The 25,143-nt window shown below is 40.6% G+C and overlaps 1 protein-coding gene across 5 annotated transcripts in view; it reads right to left on the bottom strand.

Annotated features, from left to right (window-relative positions):
- MYH11 (myosin heavy chain 11) overlaps positions 1–25,143 on the bottom strand; it is a 49,004-nt gene that overhangs the window by 22,106 nt on the left and 1,755 nt on the right. For 2 of the 5 annotated variants that reach the window (XM_062503751.1, XM_062503752.1), the window contains exons 2-9: positions 21,916–22,072; positions 15,088–15,115; positions 7,946–8,091; positions 7,118–7,125; positions 4,062–4,154; positions 3,072–3,135; positions 1,757–1,855; positions 654–797 (exon numbers count right to left, since the gene is read on the bottom strand). In XM_062503751.1, the coding sequence (XP_062359735.1) occupies positions 654–797; positions 1,757–1,855; positions 3,072–3,135; positions 4,062–4,154; positions 7,118–7,125; positions 7,946–8,091; positions 15,088–15,115; positions 21,916–22,072 (739 nt within the window). Of the gene's footprint in view, positions 1–653; positions 798–1,756; positions 1,856–3,071; positions 3,136–4,061; positions 4,155–6,359; positions 6,381–7,117; positions 7,126–7,945; positions 8,092–15,087; positions 15,116–21,915; positions 22,073–25,143 lie in introns of all 5 variants that reach the window. The other 3 variants (XM_062503755.1, XM_062503753.1, XM_062503754.1) reach the window with 3 other exon arrangements.

Below are 25,143 nucleotides of genomic sequence, written 5' to 3'. Positions count from 1 at the left end.
CATACCAGTACTGGCAGGAGAACAGACCAGTGTGCACCAGTACCACCATCCAGATTGACCAAGGCTGGGGTTTTGCTCAGCATCCCTCGGTCACTGATGCAGGTGAGGGACGTGCTCTTCTGCTTCTGCAGCTGCTCCAAGGCTTAGGCAATGGGAGGACGCTGCTTTTGCCACCAGGTGTCACTTGGGACATGGCAATTTGCATCCAAGGGCCTGCACACTCCCAGCAGCACTGGGAGGTAAAAGCTGGGCAGGTGGATGGATGTCTTTGGCAGGCCCACATTTTCAAGACAGTTCAGTTGTTGTTTCATGCTTTTTGCTTTTATTTCTCGTTTCTCTGAATCAGTGAGTACTTATGAGCTATTTGAGCCTGTTCAGTTTATTTCAAAAATAAATGCGATTATTTTACAACTTTTTCATGCTAGTTGTTGTAAAGTTCTGAAAAATGGCTTTAAATGGTCATTACTGTTGATAGAGCTGGCTTAGTCTCTTTCTGGATATGTTGGGGGTTCCAATGAGAAATATTCCTTTTCATAAACACAGATTAGCTTTGCAAAGTGATTATTCTGGACAGAATTAATCTCTGCATTTGCATCTCTATGTAGTCACTTGCAGATGTGTATCTTGAGTACAGCATTGATAACAATTCTCACCTGTCTGTTCCTCATCAGTAAAACCCATAATTTTCATGGCTTCCAAGGTCTCCTGGAACATTTCATCATCTTGTTGAGAAGGAATAGGCACATAGCCACTAGATAGAAAGGTGTAATTGTTGAAGCCTTCCAGCAACAAGTCATCTAAAAAGAAGAAAAGCTTTATTTAAGTGCATCTACTTAATACTCTTGGTTCATGAATTTAAGGAACAACAGAAGAACACCCAACATTATCACCAAAGGAAGATTCTGCTTTTATGAGGAGTTTAGGATTTTGTCAAATATTTTCAATGTAACTGTTTAGCAAGCTTGAAGGTATTAAGTTTCTAGTTTTCATTAGTGACTGGGGAACATCTCTGCACTTTGGGGCAATTTTGTGTCCTATGGACTCAAATATAAGCCATTCTCTCCAAAATTCTTCTATTTACTGCCATATGTAACCTACTCAGAATTATGCCTCTCCCCGTGGGGATTCATAAAAAGAGTGGAACAAGGTAACAACCAAAGTGGGCCAAACTAACAGACTATTCAACCCTATTTTATGGCCAACATCAGATACTGAGGTAAGGAACATAAAAGCCAGAGGAAATACAGTTACCCATTGCTTTTTACATTCTTTAGCAAGGAGTGATTTAGAGAAATATGTCATGTTTGAACCATGATGTTCCAATACATCTGAAGCTGTGGCTTTCAAGTGTAATAATGTGCCATGGCAAAGACATTCTCTTTGTTTTAAAACAATGAGTTGATATTCTTGTTGGAACCCCCAATTTCTTTTGTGTAAAGCAATTAATAACTCTTCCCAGTCTATCTTCTTGATATTATTCAAGATAGGATCTGAATGGGTCTACATCTCCTATAAATTAAAATATCCTGTGAACTGCAAACAAACTGCTTCATACAGGTGGACATGAATTGATGCTTTCTTATAATTCACTTTAGAAAATTGTTTTCTATAGCTAAAATACATAGTTGTTACTATGGGCTGTTTATTTATAGTAAGGATTGAATGACATGTAATTACAGAAATTAGGATAGATACTTAGGCAAGCCATTGCTCAGACTAGTCAAAGAGATGAGAGAATCATTAGTAAGGAACTTACTTCTCATTTGTTCAGAAGCTCCAGCAATCAAATAGTAAAAGATGTGAAACGTTCTTTCATCTTTAGCCTGACGAATTGCACGGGATTTTTCAAGCAAATCTGTTTGTAAAGTGTGTTAAAAAAATCAATAACGTGATTCAGTCCTTTCTTAATTGTGCCATCAGCCTCAGAACCATCAACAGCATCGTTGAAATATTTTCCATGAACTTGTCTAACATGAGTATGTGTCTAATTCTGTGGCAGGAGCTCTGGTATTGGTAAAAACCTTACCACAATAACCAGATCAATTTCCTACTTGCTATTGCAGGGTAAATGCTGGTAATCATGGCAGTAAGCATAATATACCTAAATTATTCAAAAATCCAGGATATAAAACTAATAGTCACAGTATAACTCATACCACTTTGAAAATGAAGCACCAATGTAATTCAACATATGGTGGGGCTGCTAGAAAATAAGAGTTGTTGAGGTGAGTATTGTAGGTATAAAAGAAATAAAATCATGTCTTATTTCTGGACCATTTTTGTGACTATAAGCTATTAAAAATGAAATTACCAATAGTGTAAGTATTTCAGTACCAGTCAGTGATTCACTCTTTAAAAGCTAAAGTGCTGTAGATAAAACTACAATTAAGACCAAAAACGTTAAAACTGGATATTTTCTAAAGATCAGTTGTCAAAATAAGAGCAGGATAATAAACTGTTTGTTTCTTGATGCTACACTCAAGGGATAAGGTACTTTATAGCTGCCTCGTTCTTTCTCATTTACAGGAGCAAGAAACTCCTTCTGTGTGCAAAGATGAGCAGTGCAACGCTGAGGAAACCTCCTGCATATTAATATGTTCATTAAAACACAGCAGCTCATAAACATATCCAAGGGAACAGGGAACATACTTGACAAGCAAGGTCAGACTGAGCTGAATTTCTGTGTCCATTTTCCCTGAAAAAAATACATCAAAGTTATTGATACACAGCTCACTGCTCTGGGTGTGTAATTTGACACAGCAGTTAGTATTTAGCATCCAGGCAAGGCAAATCCTCTGGATATGGAAAGGTCCCTTGCCATTGCCTTAGGTATGGGCTAGCTAGTTTCTGAAGCTGTATTTGGGGAATAGCTCCCTTTCCTATAGGAAAGAGAAAACAGCCCTCAAAACATAAACCTGAGAGCAAGACAGAAGCTGGTATCAGCACAGACAGGGCCACTTCCCTCCCTCTTTGTTTATAGCAGCCTCAGCAATATTTGCCTTTCTTAGACATGCAATGAGCTTGTTTATCTTCCTTCCTCTCAGCCTAGTGCAGCTCTCTGGAAAGGATACAAGTCTCTATGTTTGCTCCCACAATGTAGCCCGTCACATCGAAGTTGATGCGGATGAATTTGCCCTGTGAATGAAAAGAAGATCTAAACTGGGCTGTTCTTTCGGGTTATGTCAGATTTTCTAGTATTAGCCAGTGTTTAGCCTGTTTCATAAGATGTGTACATCACCCTCCCAAGAATAACATGCTTGACTCCCTCCTGCTGGGATAATCTGTGGAACAGCTGAAAGGAAGTGAACTTCTCTGATATTCCCCTGTACAGATTCCCCCTCACATTTTGTTCAGGCACTTAGCGGGATAAGAGTTCTCCCTATGGACTAGGCTTTGGAAGTGGGGGTAGGACAACACCTTTGTTCTACTTTGATTTCCACAAGGACAGTGAGGAAACAGGGTTGGATCTGTGGAAGTCTCTCTGCTAAAGCTGACCCACATGGATCCCTGAACTTTGCAGGGAGGGAGCAGAGGAAGGAGAGGAGGGTCTGCAGGGAAAACAGGCATCTGCCAGCACTCCCAGGAAGAGGTGTCATCAGATAGTGACTGCTCTCAGCTCACAACATTCTAACTCCAATCTGTATAACTGTTTTTTCTCCATTTTCCCCCCTCCATTTTCAATTCAGTATCTTAACCATGACATAAGAGTCTCACCTTAGGAGAAATATACTTAACAATGGTGCAAAGAAAAAGGAAGTACAGATTCAGTTTGGAAATATTCTGAAGGTGGATATGTGCTAGAGCAGGGAGTGACACCAAAAGTTCACACATAGACTGCTAAATTGTGAGAGACAATGTTACTGTCAAGTGGGAGCCTGATCTTTATACTTCTACCAAGCCAAATCCCTATTTCAGAGGGGAATTCTAAACTGCTTCTAAGGGATCAGTTTTAAGGCTGTCTTTAGAGAGAAGCACTAATGGGGGCCACTGTCTGAACACTGGGTTTTTAAAGGTGATTTACCTCCCCCTGACACAGACCAAACTGGATTTCTCCTACTTACGAATCTGGAGGAGTTGTCATTCTTCACAGTCTTGGCATTTCCAAAAGCTTCAAGAATAGGGTTTGCCTGGAGAAGCTGTTTTTCCAGCTCACCCTAAAATTCATTCAGAAGCAGTTAACACTAAACTTCGTAATTACTTAGTTGAAACTAACGCTCGTACATGGGAAAGGTGAAATCTAATTTAAGTCTCTAATTTTTTTTTCTGAATACTGCATTTCATGTGGATTTTTTTTATTCTCTATTAATCTTTGTGTTTATCTGTTTGTGCAATTGACTGCTGCCCTGTATACATGACCCTTTCCCAGTCTTGTTGCCTGTGACAGATCAAACTCTATTAATCTGTTTAGCATCACGACTGGCCTTCCTTAAAAAAAAAGGGTCATTCAATGTCAATTATTTTTTCCAGTTTAATATAATTTTAAAGGGATATTCTTAAAGGAACCTCATGTCTTTTCCAAGTTAGTTTATTGAGACCCTTTGCTAGCAAATGACAATGTAATTAGAATAACTTGCTGAGAATAATTTTAATGTAATGCAGCACAAAGCTACAAAGCAGATTTCATCAAGTCTATTAATAATGATCCATGCAAGGCTACATAGGTTAAATATGGAATTGCACTGATTTATTTCAAACTAAGATAATGAATTCTCATGCAAACACACAAACTTCATATTATATTGTTAATTGTGATTGGTAATTTCTAAGGAAACAAATCATGCAATGAAACAAACATGCATTTAATTCTATATATCTACCTAATCCTATTCCTAACAAATCAATGAAGTTGAAAAAATATTTTGCATATGTATACAGCTTTTCAGAACTTTTCATTCAACTCTTTCCTATGAGATCATTTACATTTACTTTGCCACATTATTCTTTGAGTACTACTCTGTAGTAATTTGCATTATTTCAAATAACTCAACCTGAAAAGGAAAATGTCCTTGATAGCTAGGATATAATTTAAATAATTTTAATGAGAAATCAAGGCAATATTTTGTTTGAATCTAGGAACTAATTTGGAAAATGAAAGCACTTCCCAATTACTGTGCAAATCTGGTAACCTTTTTCTAAATGTCAGTCCTGAATGTCTTGTAACTTCTGTGTCAATGGTGAGAGTTACCTCAAAAATATCATTGAAAAGCTTACTACCCATGAGCTGGAGGAAGAGGGAAGGAAGATTGCCTAACAAGTTCATACAGGAATCCCAGAATAAGAAATTAATTCCTAAAAATCCCTGAAGATTCTCTGTACTGGGCAGCTCTGTCCAGTTACACTCCGTAGACTTAAAACCTCCAGTATAAGCAAAGAGTGTTGCTGCAGTCAGATGGTGACATCTAAAACAGAACCTTGTCTGTTAAAATGAGATGGGCACCACCTGATTCTACTGAGGACTGAACTATGCCATAAACCTGGGTATAAAACTTTGGTTCCAGGTGGCCATCACTGTGTGCAGCTGTAAGTCCACCAAACTCCACAGAGGTGCCCATGCCAATCATGAACTATTATTATTATTTATTTTTTTTTAGAGAGATTGTTGAAGGAAGTACTAAATTAACTAAGGGGAAGCACTGTCATAGCTGAAGTCTGACAGGCAGCAGTCAGCATGGGGCAAAAAAGACTGCATGAGGAAAAATAAATCCCATTTGCCTGGCACAGAAACACCAAGAACGTGCCAAGAAACCTGCCTGTATTCCCAAAGCATCGCTATGTGGTATGGCACACAGAGAGGAGGGCCTGTAACACACCTGCAGACAGGTGCTGCAGTGGGAATTGCTCTGTTACACATCACAGCAGCAAGCTAAGAACATGCTAACAATTCTCAACAGTTACATGGAAATGTAAAATTCCAAGCAATAACAAATGGAAAGCATGCAGCCAAACAAATCAAACACCGTGACGTTTAGGAATTATTTCACAACAATCCTAAAAAGTTCAACCTGAAGCACAGAAAGCATTTGGGTATTTCATTCAGAAACCACATTGTTTAATTTCAGGAGTGGCTCTTCCAAGATTGTGGGAAATTTAATTCAAACTATGGCAATTTGAACACACACACAGTTATAGAAGAGGGTGATACTTGAAAGATGACCCTGCCTGTGTCAGACCTCATTCTTTACCATGGAGACTGACACAGTTAGGGTTGATTTGTGAGAGCATTTGGTGCTATTGTTGCTTTTTATCATATCATACAACATATTTCAACAAAATCTCTCTTAAATTTTTGGGGTGCAACAATAGCATGCAGATCTACACTCAGTGCCTTAAACACACATCAAACAGTCTAAGTTACTCACGTAGGCAAAAGATGGACCTTGCTGTGTTGAATAACATGGTATAAAACAAGTGTCAGTATAATTTCCATTAGACAGACATTTTTATTGTTTTTCCTGTATTTAAATAACCAGTACACAGTTTCCATGCAAATAAACCAGGAATACAGATATGAGAAATCTATTGCAGACATACCAAGGGTAGAAGTACCATTAACATACACTGAAGCAAAAAAACCTGAAGCAAAGAGATGGGATTTGGATCCAGTCCCGAGTTAGTCTCTCAGGACCAGAAAAGGGCAAATATTTTTTTATGATAAATCCCTAGTTCTTCTTTGGTGCATTTTGTTATTCATTATATTTTAATGATTAAAATTGCAGTGTCAGTAGTCCTAATCACTGAATTACTATTTGTCAGCACGATACAGAGCAAATTAGACTTTTATCTCAGCTGCACTCTGATGGATATTTGCCTTCAGGTCTGTCTCAGGGTACATTTGATCCTGAGACTCACATAATTACCATTGCAGCAACTACTGTTAGGGATGGCCTTGGCACCCAAAGTTCATTTCCCCCAGCTACTGACCAGGGACTCAACAGGAGAAAATTATATTTTTTGCTTAAACATTAAATAGAGTCTTGGACTGTTTCCACTAAATTTAAGCACAGATTTCTAGAAAATACTACTCAAAAGTACATCTACTTCCCTCCCCTACTCCAAATTAGAATCCACTGTACATAAAAGCCCAGTTATTTGTGGTGGAAGAGGGAGGGCTACACACCTCGTGCTCTCTTGACACATGGGCAGTGGCAGCTGTGAGACCCAGCACAGGGGTGGTTATGAGATTCTTACCTTATTTCTCACTTCCCTACTAATTACTTATCTAGTACCCAATCTTGTATTTGAGACACAATAAAATGTCTTCCTGAATTAAGCCTGTTTTGTCATAAAAGTGAATTGCTTAATTTTTTTGCAGAAGTTTTGAGTTACATTGGAAAGGCTGGAAATGATGTAGAACCCGGAGTTGTATCCCTGAGAAGAGTAAAGACAGCTGAGAGCCTCAGCCACAGTAATGATCTCCAGGAGCTAGGCAGCTATGTGGTTCAAAGCAAGAAAATGAACTTTAGTCTCTCAGGGAAGACTTACAAATTCTGAAGGAGCAAAGCACTTAGAAACTAAGTTGTGCCTTTGACAATTGTTACCTCTGACAGACCAGTAAAAAAAACCCCTAAGTTTTATACTGGTACTATTAGTTAGTAAGAAAACTTACTAACTTGGAAGTTTAAATGCTGGTGTACATTTTTGTGATGCAGTTGGGCAATGTGTTAGTTACGGGCTTTCCCAAACTTCTCAGTTGCCAGAGGTCAAGGGTAAAACAAGGACTCGAGCCCTTGCAGACTTCAAGGCCTTCATGCTGGGATATAAATAGGGGCTATGCCTATGGAAAGCTATGAATATTTCTGTTCTCCCTAAGTACATTCTGATTTGATGCTTAAGATGGTGTCAAAAAATTTTTTTTTCTTCCATAAACATAGAGCTGTGACGTAATTGTGTACTCCTAATATGCCAACTGTTTGACAAGCCCCAGTCCCTGATCTGCAGAGGCAGCTCAGCACATCCTGGGAGAGCTGGGGATGGAAGAGCTCACTTACAGTGACACTGGTGTCCTTTTTGCCCTTATGTGATGAAGCAACAACAGCCAGATACTGAATGACCTTCTTGGTATTTTCTGTCTTGCCAGCACCAGATTCACCTCTGAGGAGAAAGAAAATAAAACAAAAGAAAGCAGGTAACCAGTGGAGTCCTTCTGCCATGTAGATGTACATAGTGTATAAAAACAGGACTGGAAACTGCCCAGCTCAGTTCTTATTTACCCCAGAATACCACCTCCCAAATCCACCTGATTTCAGCCTGCAAAGAATGTATTATCAGAGTTATATCTCTGTTCTGATAGTATTTTGAGTGGACATTGGGCCATTTAAGGGAATTCTAAAACATGCATGCATTTTTGAACAGCAGTTCATCTTGCTTTGGCAGTATCTGAACACTTATGAGAAGTGGAGTTGGCAGGGAGTCTGCTTATATTTTAAGATTAAAAAAATACATTAACTATTATGTGATACAGCAGTAAAAGAAAACAGCAGTAAACCAGCAGTAATACAATGGTTTTCTCTTCTGAAACTCTGGCATTAAAATAAACTAACAACTTGATCCTGCCTCAACTTTGTGTTCAGATGCTCCTTGAATTCAGTGGGACCAGGAATGGAACTGTCTGAGGTGTCCTTGCTCCCTGGATATTATGGGACATCGTGGGGAGATGTCCGACCAGCAGAACTGGCATCCCAGCTCTGCTCCATGCAGTGTCTCTTGGGAAGCAGGAAGGCAGTGGTAGCTTTTTCTGTCTTGGAAGACTTCCAGGTAAAGTTTATTTACAACTCCTAAACCCTCTCTTAAAGTAAAAAAGTGGTTTTAAAGGTACAGATTGACACAGTCTTTTCTCCATAGGAATTTCCAGCCAATTTTCCTCTCTAATTTTTACATTACATTATCTTATAGATGGTCTTTCAGATACCTCTGTCTCTGATGATTATATGGACAAAAATGTTTTCATATTGCCCTGCTCAGCAGCCAAAAAGGGTGGTAAAGTGGGTGTGGATGTAAGAAATGAGTTCTTTCAGCTGACCTGGTGCTGTGAGGAGAGCAAGCATTTAAACTGTACCTCCTTTTTCTTTGGATCTATAATAAAATGGATTTTTTTAAAAAAAAGAAAAATTCATTTTAAAATCCCAGAGATATTTATCAGCTCTTTCGAGTCTGAAACTGTTTAGCTGAATCCACTGCAGTTCTGCTTCTTTTCCTAATTAGGAAATACAGGAGTTAATTTTCCCTACTAAAGGACCAGTGATAAGTGGACATAAAAATATGGAGAAGTGCTGGACAGAACTTTCAATACAGAATGACATTGATATAAACCTTAGGAAACCAGAAACAATTCCTGCCTGAGGTACGACATGATAAGAACTGTTTCTTCTGGCTTTTAGAGTTTGAACCACAAATAATTGAGATTAATAGATTCCTTTTCACAAGACCTGGGTTAATTTGCACAGTTTAGAGACTGGATTCGTCTCTGTCTGGGCTTCAGTGCTAAAACATTTCTATGTTTTATTGATAAAAATTAAGTGTCCTGGGAACAATTCCAAACCAAGCACATCAATTTGAAGACATATGCATACAAACTTTTCAAATAAATCTACCTTACAGCTTTGTTTCTTTGGAAAAAAAACAACCAAAACAACTTTCTTCAAACAAACCCTGGGCTTTGAACTATTCCATTTTATTAAGGGTTATTTGTAGTTCATCACATCATCATTGCATTTCCTGTCTCCCAGGGCAACAGTGCCCATCTTTTGGCTTTTCCCTGAATCCCTGTGAGTATTACCATATATGGCATCATTTTACTTGTAATTATCCCATCATACTGTAATGCTCCTTAACTCTTTGCTTCTGCACAGGCTGAGGGCTTTCCTGTTTTCTGCAGGCAGATTTTGGGGCTTTAACTTCCTTTTAAAATAGACAATAAAAATGTTCCTCAACGTGAAATAGAAAACACATAGAACCTCAACTGCTTTAGGTTAATTGGGAAAAAAGTCTCCAAGGTTAATAAGTAATGAAGGATAATGTCTCTAGCTGAAGAACACATCTGATTTTTAACATAGCAGATAGGTCATAAATGTCCATGACAACAGACAGGTCCAATAAACAAGTATCCATTTAACATCAGTAGCCCTCATACTCTGAAGGATGTATCCCAGCCATATGGCATGTGATTTCACCTCAGTGATGAAATGCCATGTATTTGTAAATGTACTAATGAGGAGGAATGGCTAGGTCAGGTCAATGCCTCTAAATAGCAGGAAGTTTACCAAGGCAGTCCCAGGAGGAGGAGAGCATGTGAATATCTTAGTTCACTTCACAGGTGAACAAAATTCTTCCTAGAGCTCCTGAGTTGCAACAGCATTGGTCATGCATAACAGGTTTTGTCTCTGCATCTACCTTGAAGTACTATCATTTCTGAGGGGGCACTGTGAGGTGTTATGAGAAATCCCACCTGTTTTAAAATCTACTTGTTCTCTTGAGCTCAGTGATTGAATTTTTGTAGATGGGATTTTTTCTGCAAACATCTTCTGGTGGTTTTGGCACAGACATACACAGTGGGGTTCCTCCCAGGAGGTATCCTCCTTTCTTCTGAGTGCCCATTTTCCTTAGACTTAATTATGTTCCAAGTAGGTGTTCGCCGTATAAAAGCTGTTACCACTCTTCTAATCAACATCTTTAGGAAGCAGAATGACCATTTGTTTAATTGAAGCCTCTCAAACAATTCTTTTTTTCTGCCTTAACCAAGGGAGCGCATTTACTACCGGTGTTGTTCTTTGCATTCAGCTCAGATGGCCAATGTTAAAAAACAGATCAAAAGCAAGTCCATTGCACAGTTCTGAGCAGCCCAACAGCAGTACTTTAGCTACTTCCTAGGCAAGTTTTCCTCCTTGGAAACTCTTTGGCTTTCCCAGAGCAGAGAGCTCCACTAGGCTAACAGGCTTGCTCTGTTAAAAATACCACTCTCACATGGTGGGGTGTAATTTAAATTTATCCTTCCCTTGTTGCTTGCCAGGCATTGTTTTAGGACCTCAGTAGAGGATTTAAAGTACATAAACTCACATATATAGTGCTCAGCTCAGTTTTTGTACCTCTTGAGCCACAGAATCCTCCATGGTGCCATTACCTTCACCTTAAATGAAAATTATCCCAGCTAGGTTTCCAAAGAAGAACAAGGTGACACTAGCAAACTGGCCCCATTGTTGGAGTTGAGCCTGTGGTGTAACTAGGACTCTTGTACATTTGAGAACAACTGAGGAAAATTAGTTTTAGAAGTGTATTTTCTTTTGTTGTTGTTGAAAATTTGAAAGCTTTCCATGTTAGTATTATGATATGAGACCTATCTTAATTCCACTTTTGGAAACATCGGAAAAGCAACAGCAGAAGTTATTTTCAGCGTTTGTTTCAGTAAGCAGTGGAGCAGAAGAATTGCCCGTTCACACATCCCTCAATGCAGCTGTGCTGGCACTGTGGGAAGCCCCTGTGCGCAGGGCGCTCACCGAGGTGCCATAAATCACATTAGGGCTTGGCAGCCTTTGTCCTGCACTATGAGATGTGCAAACATAATGAACAGCTTTGTCCTAGACCAGCTGTACCCCACTGCACACCTGTCTCAGAAGCCAGCCCACTGATCCTAAGGGTTTACTTACAAAGCAACTCCCAAAGGAGGCGGAGCGGGGTCAGCACCGAGCTCCCCCTGGGTCTGGAGCCCCACCAGATATCTGTGTGGGACAGGGGCCAGGCAGCAGCTGCCAGCTCCAGCCTTTGAGATTTACTGAGCTGGGAAAGAAGAGTTTAGCTCCCTCGTGGAGGAGTCTTTTGACTAATAGGGCTTTGCAGGTTGGAGATGTTCTGGGTGATTTTGCTTCTTGATGCGAATCAGGGAAGAAAATGTGCTGGAGTCCCATGGCCAGGTGAGGCTCTGGAGAGTTTTCCCAGAGAGAGAGAAGGGAAGAAGAGGAAAAGGGCAGGATGGTCATTGCCCCACTCAATGTTTTGTCTGCTCCCATATCAAATTAAGTGGAAATACCACCCTGCTACTTCCCTGTTTGTATAGAAGCTGTTCAAACTGAATGCATGTTCTAAAAGCCAGACAGGTAATGAAAAAGTACTTGATTATAGGTACAGGTGTTTCACAAGTACTTGCTTCCACGGACTTCACAAAACACTCAGAACTTTGATCAGATTTTCTCATTCATTTAAGGTAGCCTTATTTTTAAACTGAAATTTGTGCACAATCCTCTAAACCACATTTGCTTTCTAGAAAATACTCTACCCGCTCTTTTCTGGAAGTGGCTAAAATATGATAGCCCCAAGATAAGACAGGTTGATGAGGAAATTGTTGAAGCTCTCATGTGGTTAGCTATGCAAATAAGCGCTTGTGGAATTTTTAGTAAAAAAAAATTTGAAAACTCCAGGATAACCCATTTGTGTCTTTAGAAATGAAACAAGAGGCCAGAAATCTCCTTTGAAGGCTTGTGCCTCTGCTAACATTGGAGGAATCTTGAAAAGCCACAAGTCTGTTGACTGGCCATGCCTAGCTCAAGTCACTCTTCATTGCTGATGCACTGAGCTCGCTCAGGTCTCTGAGTACCTGGACAGGTTTCTTGAGATTTTTCCTTCAGCAGCATTTATGTGCTGGTCAATATGAACTAAGAGGGAATACAGAATATTTCATGGCCAACTCAGATGTCAGACAGGAGAGAGCACAGTGGGGAGGCCTGAGCACAGGCAGGAATTTCAGGAAATCCCAATAGCCATGCAGAGCAGTGGAGGTTGCTCAGAACAGCACAGAGACCAAGACACAAGGTGGAAAAGTCTTACTTGCCCTAATTTTCAGACACATAACAGAGTAAGATTTCATATTTCATAACTTTAGTACAATATTATGTATTGTATATATATTATATATGTTATGGTATGTTGTGTTATGTTACAGAAATGCAGCTACAGATATATTAGTAAACACACCCATCGTGTAAATTTTTTGTGCTGCAAATGTGCATGATAAGAGGTGGAATTTTGAGGCTGACTGTAAAGTGCCAGAGAGTAAGTGGCAGGGAATGACACCAGAGGATGTTCAGTGATGCTACCCATGGGAAAGAGCTAACAGCAAAAGGATGTTTGTGCCCAGAGGAGAGGAGGCCAAAGGCAGTATGAGTGTATTTATTAATGAAATATAGAGAAAATAATGAAATCTGGAAAGACAGGGAATTCTGAGGAAGCATTGGAATCCATGAGCATTGAAGACAGATGGAGATTTTAAACATACCATGGTTAATCACACAAAGGGTAGGGATTGAAAAAGAATGCAAACAGTACTTAACCACATGAGGGTAGGTTTAATGAGCTGAGGGTGAAGTCCTGAGAATGGGTGTATTTATAGTCAGAAACACAGAATCAGGCTCAGTTCTCAGATCTGCTCCCCTGCCTATGTCCCAGGAGCATTTCAGGGCATCCACAAAAATCCTTACAGCTATTGTTCTACAATTTAGGTACCAGGCCTTGGAAAGTTCAAGCCTGTAGCTATTTCAAGAAAAATTCCTGACTGATCAATGCTATGAAGTCTTCAGTTATTGTTACATATTTTAGGTGAAAAGATAATTTCTTATAATTTCTAACAATTCTATAAAACACTGCAAATTGCTTTGACTTGACAGCTGCCAAGCTGAAAGCCAAGGGAACTTGCTTCTTTCTGCACAGCCAAAAAAGGCCAACAGGAATGTTACCCAGTAGTGGTTAAAGTTGTGTACACTGGTTTTAGCTTGGCCAATCTTTTTGCTTTAGAAGACATGCTTTAAGCTATGGGTTGTGATGCACATCCAATATGCAGCAATTACTCCAAACATCTTGGGGAATCACTTGCTATGTTGTTTTCAATTTAATTCTCTCTACTTTATATATTACTGGATGGAAAATGCATTTAATTTTCTCTATTTTGTGTATTATTGGTGTGAAACACTTTAGGTTTCCGGCAAGATGGCCAGGTAATTTCAATAAGCAGTAGCTGCCAAAGTGGATCCTTTAATGGATTTTCATGGATTTGCATAAATTTGCAAAAGAAAGTCCCTTTCTTGAAAATACCAATGTTCCAAAGTTAAAAGATTTACTAGTGGAAAAATAAACTAAAGTGCAGAAATAGAAGGAGGAAATGCATATTGTAAATTAGTCTTCATAACCATGACATGTCTTCATGGGAAGAATGTCATGGTCAATTTTTACTTCATCATTGCAGAAATTTTAGATTTCTCTTTGGCATTAATGCATTTGGGGGCAGATTTTTGATAGGTATACTTACAAATACTGAAGTCTTGTTGTAACAGAGGGTAGAGCTGTGATAACCCTCATGGTACCAGACACAGTATACAAATTTTATTAGGTGATAATTTTTTTCCAGTCAGCAGTGGCAGTCAAAAGTAATGTTATGGCTGGTGATCAGTAACAGTGCTTTTTTTGAGGGTAAATATACATTCAGTCAGTAGCAACATTTTCTCAGATAACCTAAACCTGACAGATTACAGCATCACTGCATGAACCTGCTGTAAATAATACACATAACAGCTTTGCCAACATATGAGCATTTACATAGAATCAAATCTGATCTTTTATCAGGAAAACTGGAAAATGCCTAATTTAACAAAGACAAAATTTTGTCCAAAGCATTCTTAATGGCATTCAAGCAAATAAAACCGATTAATAAGCAACAGAAGAATGGAAAGTAGAGTTAAAGCTGAGGGTCAAGCAGGAGATCCTTGTCCAAGTCAACATTTTGAGTGATTTTTCAAAACAGGCAGGAATGACAAACGAGTGGGATTTTGTGGGGTAATAACCATACTCCCCAGTTGTTCACTGTAAACTGTTAAATTTCTAAGTTCAGAAAGTCAATTTAAAGAAATGATTTTATGTATTAAAGATTTCCTGTGACACTGATGCCTGCTCTTTATCTTATGAACAGGTCTATCTACTGAACTAGGTTTGGGACTGGAGTTCAGTCTTACTGAAGGTGAGGAGAAGGCGTCCATTCCATCAGAATTTGAATCAATTTTGAATAAAGGTATTGTAACATTGAGATATACTAAAAGAGATGAGTTTACTTACGTGCACAGGATAGACTGATCTTCTCTATCTGTGAATAAAAAAAATAATCCATTAATTAGGGAAAATAGTCTTTCTGACAGAAGCACTTATATTTATAAGGATTTACATTGAACAGCCTAGACCATCTAAAACTTGGCCGACCATGATTAGTAAAAAGTTCTGGGTTCACATCTTATTTAATTTACCCTTGAATTTAAATAACCATCTGTAATGGAAATATTTTGTACAAAAAATGAACAAAAGGTTAAGAGGTCAAAAATATTTTTTGTAAATTCCATTAGAGATGAACTGTAATGAGGACAGCAAAAAAGATCAGGCTCTCTCTCTAAGAAGATTAGAACAAAATTTCAAACCTGAAACTCAAGTTTTTACTATGCTTATGAACTATGGCCAGCAGCCAACTCGAAACAAAGTCTGGACAGATAAGGCATCAACAAGGAAAATGTTTTAAGCTGGTCATGCAAGGCTTTGACTTTTGAAGGCAAAGCAGTTCAAATACCTGAATAATTTAGCCTGGATTTCATTTCAGACTGAGAGACAATTTTTATCAAGAGGACAAGTAATTTCTTTGGGAGATATTCCAAAGAATAAGATAAAACAAGGTACTTTAGATTATACAAGATCATGTCAACAAGCATGTAAGCCTTCTTTATGTTTTTTACTATGAACAGATCATCAAACACATTTTGGATCAAGATTTATAAAAAGGAGGACCAAGTTTCCATTTCTGCTATGTGAGGCATGTGAGAGGTTTCAGCACACCAGTGTCCAGTGTTGTGTAATGCTGCAGGAAGGGTTAGGATTGTGTCCCATCTCCATGGCCTATTCTTGGACCAATCCTCCCTGCTTATTCATTTGGGGTCAGGGTTTCTCTCTACCTTCAGAACTTTTGCACAGATTTTTCTGCCAAAAGGAATGATGAGTGTGTTTGCTGTGATCCATTCTAATGTACAACTGTTTCCTTCACTTGTCAAACACCAGGGCAAGTTTCCCAGAGAGGTGTGGTATTTCCAGCCCTAGAACTACTTGGAAGAAGACTTAAAGAAGGCCTTGAGCAACCAGCCCCAGCTCTGAAATTTGCCCTTCTTTGACTGAGACTGTCAGTTTGCCTTTACAGACTGTAAAAAAAATTTCTGACTTGGGAAAATAATACCCAGGCAGGTCAAATACATTTTTGAAAAATGTGCTTAGTTTACACATCTGAGACCTGAGGCAGATAATTAGGCAGAATCCAGTGCTGCTGTATGGTTTGGCATTATTTATCCAAAGTAGAGCCAGCACCAACCTTTGCTCAGAGGTTCAGACATGAGCTCCTTTTGCTCAGTGTGTGGGGAGACTTGCAGGAATACCTGTCTGGTTACTCACCCCTATTGCTGACCCTGTATTGTCACAAACACAGTGAAATAATTTAAAGCTATTTAAACCAATTTATTAAGCTTTCAAGCTGTAAGTGCTGCCTGGTCCACAGCCAGTCTAGGAAAAGCATTAGAGGATTCTGCAATGGCTTGGATTTATATTAAGCAACAGTTTTACTCTCAGTTCCTCAATAGCTATAACATTAACTGCTTTATTGATCACCACATAACAAATGGTGCCACTTAACTGCTTTGTTTGGTAAATTGGTACAAAATGACTCATTCCTCATTTTTATTGGAGGTATTTGTCAACAATCATCACTGCAGGACTCTTCCACATAAATATTTGGGAGAAGAGGAACTGTGAGCCATGTTTGTTTTTCACTGTAGGGTATCAGCTAGGCTTCATTTTAAGTTAAAAAAGTGAGAGCATGGAAGAAATTTTGCTAAAAATACCTTGTTGTGTAAATAGAAACCATGGGCATATATTGATATTGCATCACTAACCCATAAATACCATAAAGAAAATAAGAGTGACTCTTGATACTGAGTTGCCAGTGGAATTTCTGAGCTCAGGGAACATTAGAAAAAGCTGGTCTCCAAGCCAAGTATTTTCTCACTCCTCTTTGCTGCCCATTGCTGTCCCTCTTTTGCTCCTCAGTATGGGAACACTCCCAAAGGTGTCTCACAGACTGGCCCACCGTGGGGGCAGTGTGAGTGCCTGTGAAGGGGCAGCTTGGGGATGTGTAACAGCAGAGGAAGGGTTAGGTCAGAAGTTGCAGCAAATGTCCTTGGGGAGAGGTTAATCATGGGAGAAACCTCATGCTGGCATACTGTGCTGAGCACACTCATGGAGGGTGAATTCCAGATGTTATTCTGTCTCCTCCATGAGTTCTACCTTCAACTCTGAGGATGAAATATATCAGGAATATATCAGTCCTGTTCTGTTATGACCTGAGCTGCAGACATTACTTTCAAAGGCTCTCCCATTCGATTAATCCTATTTCTGTTCTGGAATGTTTCATTCGGTATAGAAAAGACTGTGCCGTTTTGTAAGTCTGCAACTTTATGTGGTTAGATCTATAAGAAGAGGAAGAGTTGTAAAAATGAAACCCCTTAAATATAATTCCTGGGGCTTAAAAAGCAACAAAATAGGTCTTCTAGATTCTAACATCTTTTTGGCTAATGCCTTTTAAGAAAATTTAACCCTACCTGGAAGAGTATCATCCACCTCCCATATGTCTATATTAGATGTTTAAACTTTTTTTAATTTTTTTTTTTATTATCTGCTCAGTTTATAATAGAAACCTACACTTGCATTGTAAACCACACCAGCTTTCCTAAACATGCAGCAGAGTTGTTTTTTTTTTTTCTTTCTGGAATCTGCTTACTTTATTCACCAAACACCTAGTTTGCCTGTAAGAATTCTTGCCCCTTTTCTTGATAGACCAGTTAGCTCTGCTTAATTACAAACAAAATCAGATGGTTTATCACAATGAAGCAGTAAGTTGGCAGCTTTACCATAAAAGGAAAAAAACAGACTGAAACCATGTTCCCCCACTCACTTACTGCTTCTTTACATTTGTTAATAACTGCACTGCCTAAAGGGGACATTTCTGTACAGTGCTGCTGAGGACACAGTAAACAGATGGCTTCTCACAGCAGCCTCCTTTTCCAAGACCTTGGGAACAGTGTTTCCCTCCCATACCTCCAAGTAACAACCAGGTTGTTTGTTTTTCCATTTTTAACTCAAACTTGCATGAAAGTGGCTCCACAGAAAATAATCTCCTTGAATCTGCAGAAAGCTGTAATATGTCTTCTCCAGGATGATTTACTGCCAGAAAGCTTAATAAAGGCCTAACCAACTACACAAAAACTTGGTTACTACTTCTACATAACATGACTTTTCACATTTGTATTGTCTATCACTTATTTTTTGTTTCTGCAGGGAAGATGACAGAAGGCAGCAGAATTACTTCTCCTTACTAAGCAGTATCCCAGCTTCACCATCACTGGAAGCTGGCAGTACTGCAGGAAGGGTCATCCACCCGCCTCTGGCTCCTCTTTCTTGGCCTGCACTGCCTCCTCCTTGCTGCTGTGACCAGCATTCCCAGACCACACTGCCCCAGGAGAGGGGGGCCCCACTTCAGCACAGCAAAACCAGGGATGGCTTTCACCTGGAACAGCTTTGCATCGTGTCTGCATGAAGAATCCTGCTGGCAGTGCAAGAGCTGGGATGGGGATCAAGCTCTCTGTATGGAGCTACTTCATCCCAAACACAGGAGAGAGCAGAGGGTGCAGGAGCAGGGGGAAGTGTTTTATGATTGCAGTCTCCAAGTGTAGCAGTAATCATCTATCAGCAGCAATCGTACCAGTTCAGCATGGTAACTCCTGGGGACACACATGCAAATGCTCTTGTAGAATTCTCAGTCTTTCAGAGTAAAGAAAATTAAAGTTTATTCTTATTCTGGCTGGAAATGAGCATCCGTGGCTGTGCCTGGGCAATGATCAAACTGCATTAGTGATATGGTAATCAGCAGATTCAATAAGACACCCACCACTCCTGGCTGAGCATGAGACAGCATGACTGTGATTTGCAAAAGGGTTTTAGGTGCTCACAACCACTTGAAACAAGTGGAAATTTTATCTTTGCCCAGCCAACATATCTGATAATTCCTGTGACCCGTGAGATGTTGGCTTTTCTGCATGTTTGGAAGAAAATCTGATTATCTGATTGCTGCTAGCTGTGGCTGTTTTTATCAGAACAGCTTTGATGGGAGTTAAACATCAATACATTAACCAAGTAAGTGTCTGAAGCAGAGGAGCAATGCAGTGTGCACAGCTCATGTTTTCTGCTGGATGCTTGTGCCAGCACAGGGGAGAGTGAGAATGTGGAGGGCTGTGATTCCCAGCTGATGAACCTGCAGCAGAACCAGGGATCTGCAGACACAGAGGCTTGGTTCACCAAGAGATAAAGGATCCCTGAGACATCTAAACAAGCTGATTGCTCTGGGCCAAGTGGCCCTGGTCATGAAATGCCAGAATATAATTCCTCAGCCTCATGAATCTACAACATATTTTACTTTGGCAAGCAGAAACTATGCAAGTTTCCAGATAAGGAGCAGTACTGACTTCTCACAGGGAAAAAAAAAATAGTTATCTGATCCATGTTTATCAGTAAGAACTTTTGTTTATAATCCATTTGGAAATCTGCTCACAACCCCCCTGAAGCTCTCTGTGCCTATATGTGCTGTGTGCTCACACAGAACCGTGTTGACGCCCACTTTCACCACTCCAACGTGAATAGAATTTTGGCTGAATAACCAGAGTTATTTTGAGGGTTGGTTTAGTTCTATGCACAAAACACGAGTAGGTTTTTACAAACAAAAGCACAGCTTTAAAAGCAGCTGGGGCCCTCTTCAGAGATGGAGAAACTCCAAGATGACATGTGCAAGTAAAACGTGGGTGTCCTGGGCTTGTGCTGGGAGCTCTGGTGGTTCCATTGCTGGCTGCTGTGCCAGCTGTGCTGTGCGTGGTTGGGGTGGGAAGCAGTGAAAGAGCATCCTCTGAAAGATTCAGCTAATCACCTACTCCCTCCTTGTTCCTTTCTACTTGCTCTCCTCTCTGCTGCCAGGAAGAATTGCAGTGGGGGCACATGAATAATGAAGAGTAACTCCCCCAAAGCTAGTAGGGCCAGGAAATTATTCTGAGCACTGAAAGAATTGAATTGATAAAGCTGCACACTTGCTGCCTCTTCCCTCCAGCGCCCAGCCAGAGAGGCACAGCTGAACCCATGCTGTTCTAAGTGCAGTTAATGGCCACAGTAAGGGCAAACCTACTCCAGTGACCTCCCACGGCTCAGGAGAACGTTCTGGGAGGGACAGGAGACAGAGAGAGGAGTGGGAGACATCCCTGTGCTGCTTGGATCAGGTTCATCTGTGCTGAGACTAGTTTCACTTTAGGCAGAAAATTCATGTATTGTCAGGAAAAGACAATTCTGTTTCTGCATAGACTGCAGTCATATACTTTTTTCCTTTTCTACAGATAGCTTATAGCCCTTTTCTATTTCTTTCCCCCACCTCATTTCTAGAGACAAGTACAGTACCCTGCACAACTGCTGATGCTCTACAGGAGCCAGGAGCTTCTTCCAGCTCTCCCCTCAAGGCACGCTGCTTAAATAAAGGATCAGAGGGAGGAACGGCTTCAGGTCCTGCTCAGAGCCCTGGACAGTGCTGGATGCAGAGCACAGGGTTCAGGAGAGAAGCTGGAGCACAGATATGTGACTGGCTTAGTGGGATGACCTGCCAAGTAAGTTTTTTATAACTATGATTATACCACATAGAGTGTAGGAAGGTCTGTTTTCAGATTATTTTTGTTGCTGTATTGGTCCTCCTCTGCTGCACTGTAGCTCTGCCTTCTGGGATGCACTTAAATAAAGGAATTGAAATAGCTCCAGAAAATAAATGTCATATAAGCCATAGTAAGAAAAAAAGTCCTAATCCTGGGAAGCCCTAAACTTTAGGGCCAAGCCTGTGAATCTTGCTGAGACACAGTTGTCAGTCAAAATTTCTTAGGGTCGGGGTCCTTATGAAGGCATATAATCTTTAAAATATTTTGTAGAGCTCCTGGTTTCCTGTAGCACCCAAAGTTGATGTGAGAAGGCACCCAGTCATGCTCTATAGTCTGGAGGTGTTGCAGCCTCCTATATCCATCACTTCAGCTTTTTAACTCCTCAGTGATGGTTTTCCTTAGTACAACATTCTCTCAGTCTGTCAGAAGCGACTGCAGGAGGAGGAGAGTACTGTGAATTTTGAGGGTTTGTTTGCACCCTTTGGGACCTGACTGCTTTCCCACTGCTCGTTGCCATCCCTGTTGGAAAACAGGGCACATCTCAACTCAGGGTTCAAGACATCAGGCTGTAGGGAAAGTGGCCCCAAAAACACTGTTTGAATCTGCTTTGCTGCGGGGAGAGAGCAGCAATGGTGACAGACCAAGCAGCACTCACAGCTAACTTTGGAATAGTCTCCACTAGTGGAGAGGGAGCATTTTCCATGCCCGTATTTGCCAAAACTATTTGCGTGACTTTGAAACCTTCCCACATGCCTCGACACAGATGGGTGAAAGGATTGTTTTTCCTTTTTGAGTCACAGCGTTTGTGGACTGCTGCTCCTGCCAAAGAATTCCTCTGAAATTTCTAGAAAGGCAGTGCTGCCCTCTGTGAGTGCTCTGTGCTGGTGGGGTGTTTGCAGCAGCGCCTGAGGAGTTCCCAGGTGTTTCTGCCCAGCCCATGAGGAGTTCCCAGGTGTTTCTGCCCAGCCCATGAGGAGTTCCCAGGTGTTTCTGCCCAGCCCATGAGGAGTTCCCAGGTGTTTCTGCCCAGCCCATGAGGAGGTCCCAGGTGTTTCTGCCCAGCCCATGAGGAGGTCCCAGGTGTTTCTGCCCCCAGGGCAGGCCTGCACCCGGGCTGTCCTACCTTGCAGCATGCTCCTGTATGCCGTGTCGGCGATGGCGTAGATGTGTGGTGGCATCTCGTGCCTCTTCTTGCCCTTGTACATGTCAATGATCTTCTCTGAGTAGATGGGCAGCTGCTTGTAGGGGTTGATCACAACACAGAAGAGACCCGAGTAAGTCTGCAAGGGAATTCAAATAAAAGCTGGACTTAACATAACACGCCATGTCCAGGCTGGGAAGCAGCGGCATGGGCTGCGTGGAATTAATGGGATTTTAGCGAGCAGCGCTCCTTTGTGTTCTGCCCAGGGTCACAAATGGAGCAGAGATTTTTCTGAATTGCTGTTTACTGTGGGTGGTTTGCAAGTGCACAAATCATTATGTCTAATAAGTGAGCTGCTGGAAAGAAGGTGAATTTATCAATATCTGTAGAAATACTGTGACATGATGTTAGAGCTCTTTAATTTCAGTTATTTTCAATACATAATCCATACCCTTATTACACATAAGGGTATGGAAACAACTGTAATTAATATTTCTTTATATGTCTATTTTCTTCTCAGAAGATTGTATAAATATCTGCTCAGGTAGACATCAAATTTTGCAAACTGAATTCCTAGGTAAGAAGCTTGGATTGAAGTTTGAGGGTTTTTTTTAAAAAAAAGCTTTTATGAACACCAGGTAATATTGATGATTGATGAGAGTCCTTACATAAAATTGCTCAAGTTCCAAATAGATGACTTGAGAGACTAACCATGCTTTCACTGCATGACTATTTCTGTAGGAAACATAAGGAAAAATCTGGTTTATTTAGAACTCAATGGAGGTATTAATATAAAAATATATACATAAACAAGAATATTGGCTGCCAGTTGATAGGTATTCATCCATGCTTTATTTTTTTTCTTTGTCTTATTTTGTTTTTTTTATTTTTTCCTTTATTTCTAAATATTCCAGGTATTGGCCTGGACCAGAAATAATACCATATGATAATAGATGACAAGCCATATTTCCTGGTCACTAAAAGTAAGAAATTTGCAAGGGTATTTAATTTAAAAAAGAAAATTTAAACCCCCAAAATGAAAACAATGAAACCACCCTATGGGAAATGAAAGAAATTATGGAACTGTGCTGTTTCTGACATAGGCAGAAGTGGTTTGTTTGGTGTAAAAAGAAGAAATACTGATTTAATTGAGTTGCTGTGTGTGAAGGAGAGCTCTGTGGGGTGCAGCTGCTGGCACCCTCAGGCTGTGTCCCAGCGGGGCTGGAGCTGTCCCCACTCCCCCAGGGGCACAGGGAGGCTCCGGGCACTGGGATTTCCCTTTCCTGCCCATAATAGGCAAGGGCCCAGCACTGCCCGGCACAGCCCGAGCACTTTATATGGCATTCAGCACCCGGGGCCGCAGCCTCTGCCAGCTGCGGGCTGCTGCTCCAGCTGTGCAGCAACATCTGGGCTGCTCCGGGCGCTGATGGGCACCCGCTGCTCACCTTGGGTCTGTGGCACCACAGCCCAAGAAAACCCAGCTCGAATCCCCCCCATTTCTCAGCATCCCAGCCTGAACCCCTCGGTGTGGAAGGTAGGGAATTGCTGGGCTGGATTTTCATTGACGTGGGATGTCAGAATGAAACTGTGCTGCTCATGTCAGAATGAATTCTAGTGTTGCCAGGATAACGCACTTGAAAAGTGACAGTTTTATCCTAGAATGGCCACCAAGGCCCTTGTGGGAAGGACAGCAAGACATTTTTTAATAGCATGAATAGATCTACTGTACACACTCAACTAATCATCCCCACCCAAGTACAAAAAATTAGGAGAGGAAATCAAGGAAATTATTTAGGCTTCCCTTCCCTGACATTTTCAGGCATTTCCTGACTTGACACATGCAGGGCTGTTTGCACACCCAGGCACACAGTAGCATACCTTTGAAGAGCTAATTTTGAGGCACAAGAAGCAGCCTCTTAAGGCAGAGCAAAAGCTGGAGCTGATGAAGTTCAGGAATCCTCACTTCTAATTGGGCTGTGACTAATATGATCCTGTCACTTCAGGAAATTTAATGAAGCCCTCTTATTTTGGCTGATCATAGCTCTAGGTGTCTGCTTTGCAAGGATTTGGGGGAGCTAGATTAATATAGATGATGTTTTGACATGGCTGAGTGTAGAATTGAAAGTGGGGGCACTGGAGCTTCCATGCCTTAAATCCTTCTCCCCGGGGCACAGCCTGTCTAGAGAGAGGTTGAATCTCTCTCCAGAGGGTCTGGAGGAAGAACATAATCTGAAATATCTTAGGGATACTTCCATGGGTGTGCTGAGCTTGTGTATCCCTCAGACTGCTGCTGCTGGGTATTTACTAGAGACTGGCACAAATACACATCTGCATTGTAAATATCTAGGTTTGGGCAGAAGAGGCCAACTCAGTTCCATAAGGCATATTAAGCTTTATGTACCAAAGACAGCATTTTTCACTGTTAAGTGAAGACTGAACGAATACCACAAGCAACTTAATTCTTCTCTCAAATCCACTGGAGTTGCATTGCTGTGTTTTTCTTGCTTATATAATAATTTTTGGTGTAATTTGTGTGTGGATAAAGCAGATTCTTTTTGTTTTGAGCAATATGAAACATGAATTAGTGGCTCATGTTTCTTCTTGCCCTTCCATCTTAATTATCTATGATGAAGTAAAAGGCCAGATTTTTTTTGTGTGCAGTCACCCTATGAATTTCTGCACTGAAACTTTTTATTAAATAATATTTAATATAAATGCAAGGGAGAGATGATTTATTTTTCCAGCTGGATTGATTATTTTTTTCTAGCAGATTTGGGAATTCCCATTTGCGTCAGTGATGCTCTGGAGAGAAAAATGTTGAGGTCATGTTTTCTTTGAATGTGTGGGACTCCAAGGGATGCAAAGTAGGCAGTGCATGGCAGCCAGGAGATGGCTGTTTACAGTTAGTTTTGCAAGTGGGCGAGACTCAAATTCTCTTTAGAGGCCCCCTCTGATTTTAAAAAGGTATGGCAGCATCTAGTAGGGCAGCACTGTGTAAAGCTAGGCAGTTTCAAGCAGGTTTTGCTTACTGAAAATAAAATTAACTTGTTGCACAAGTCAAATTAATGTCTTTGAAACTTTTAGCATCTTAAAATTTAGTCTCTTGAGAAAGAAAACGTAAGTTCAGGTAAACTTCCGTTTTTGCCTCCATGAAAAACTCTGATTTCTAATTGCATTAGCCATTCTTGGAAATTAATTTCCTCTTTCTGT

The sequence above is a fragment of the Cinclus cinclus genome, chromosome 16, assembly GCF_963662255.1.
Source record: "Cinclus cinclus chromosome 16, bCinCin1.1, whole genome shotgun sequence".
NCBI lineage: Eukaryota > Metazoa > Chordata > Aves > Passeriformes > Cinclidae > Cinclus > Cinclus cinclus.
The sequence above is the reverse complement of the archived record's forward strand: the minus strand, read 5'-3'. Positions and strand labels throughout refer to the sequence as shown.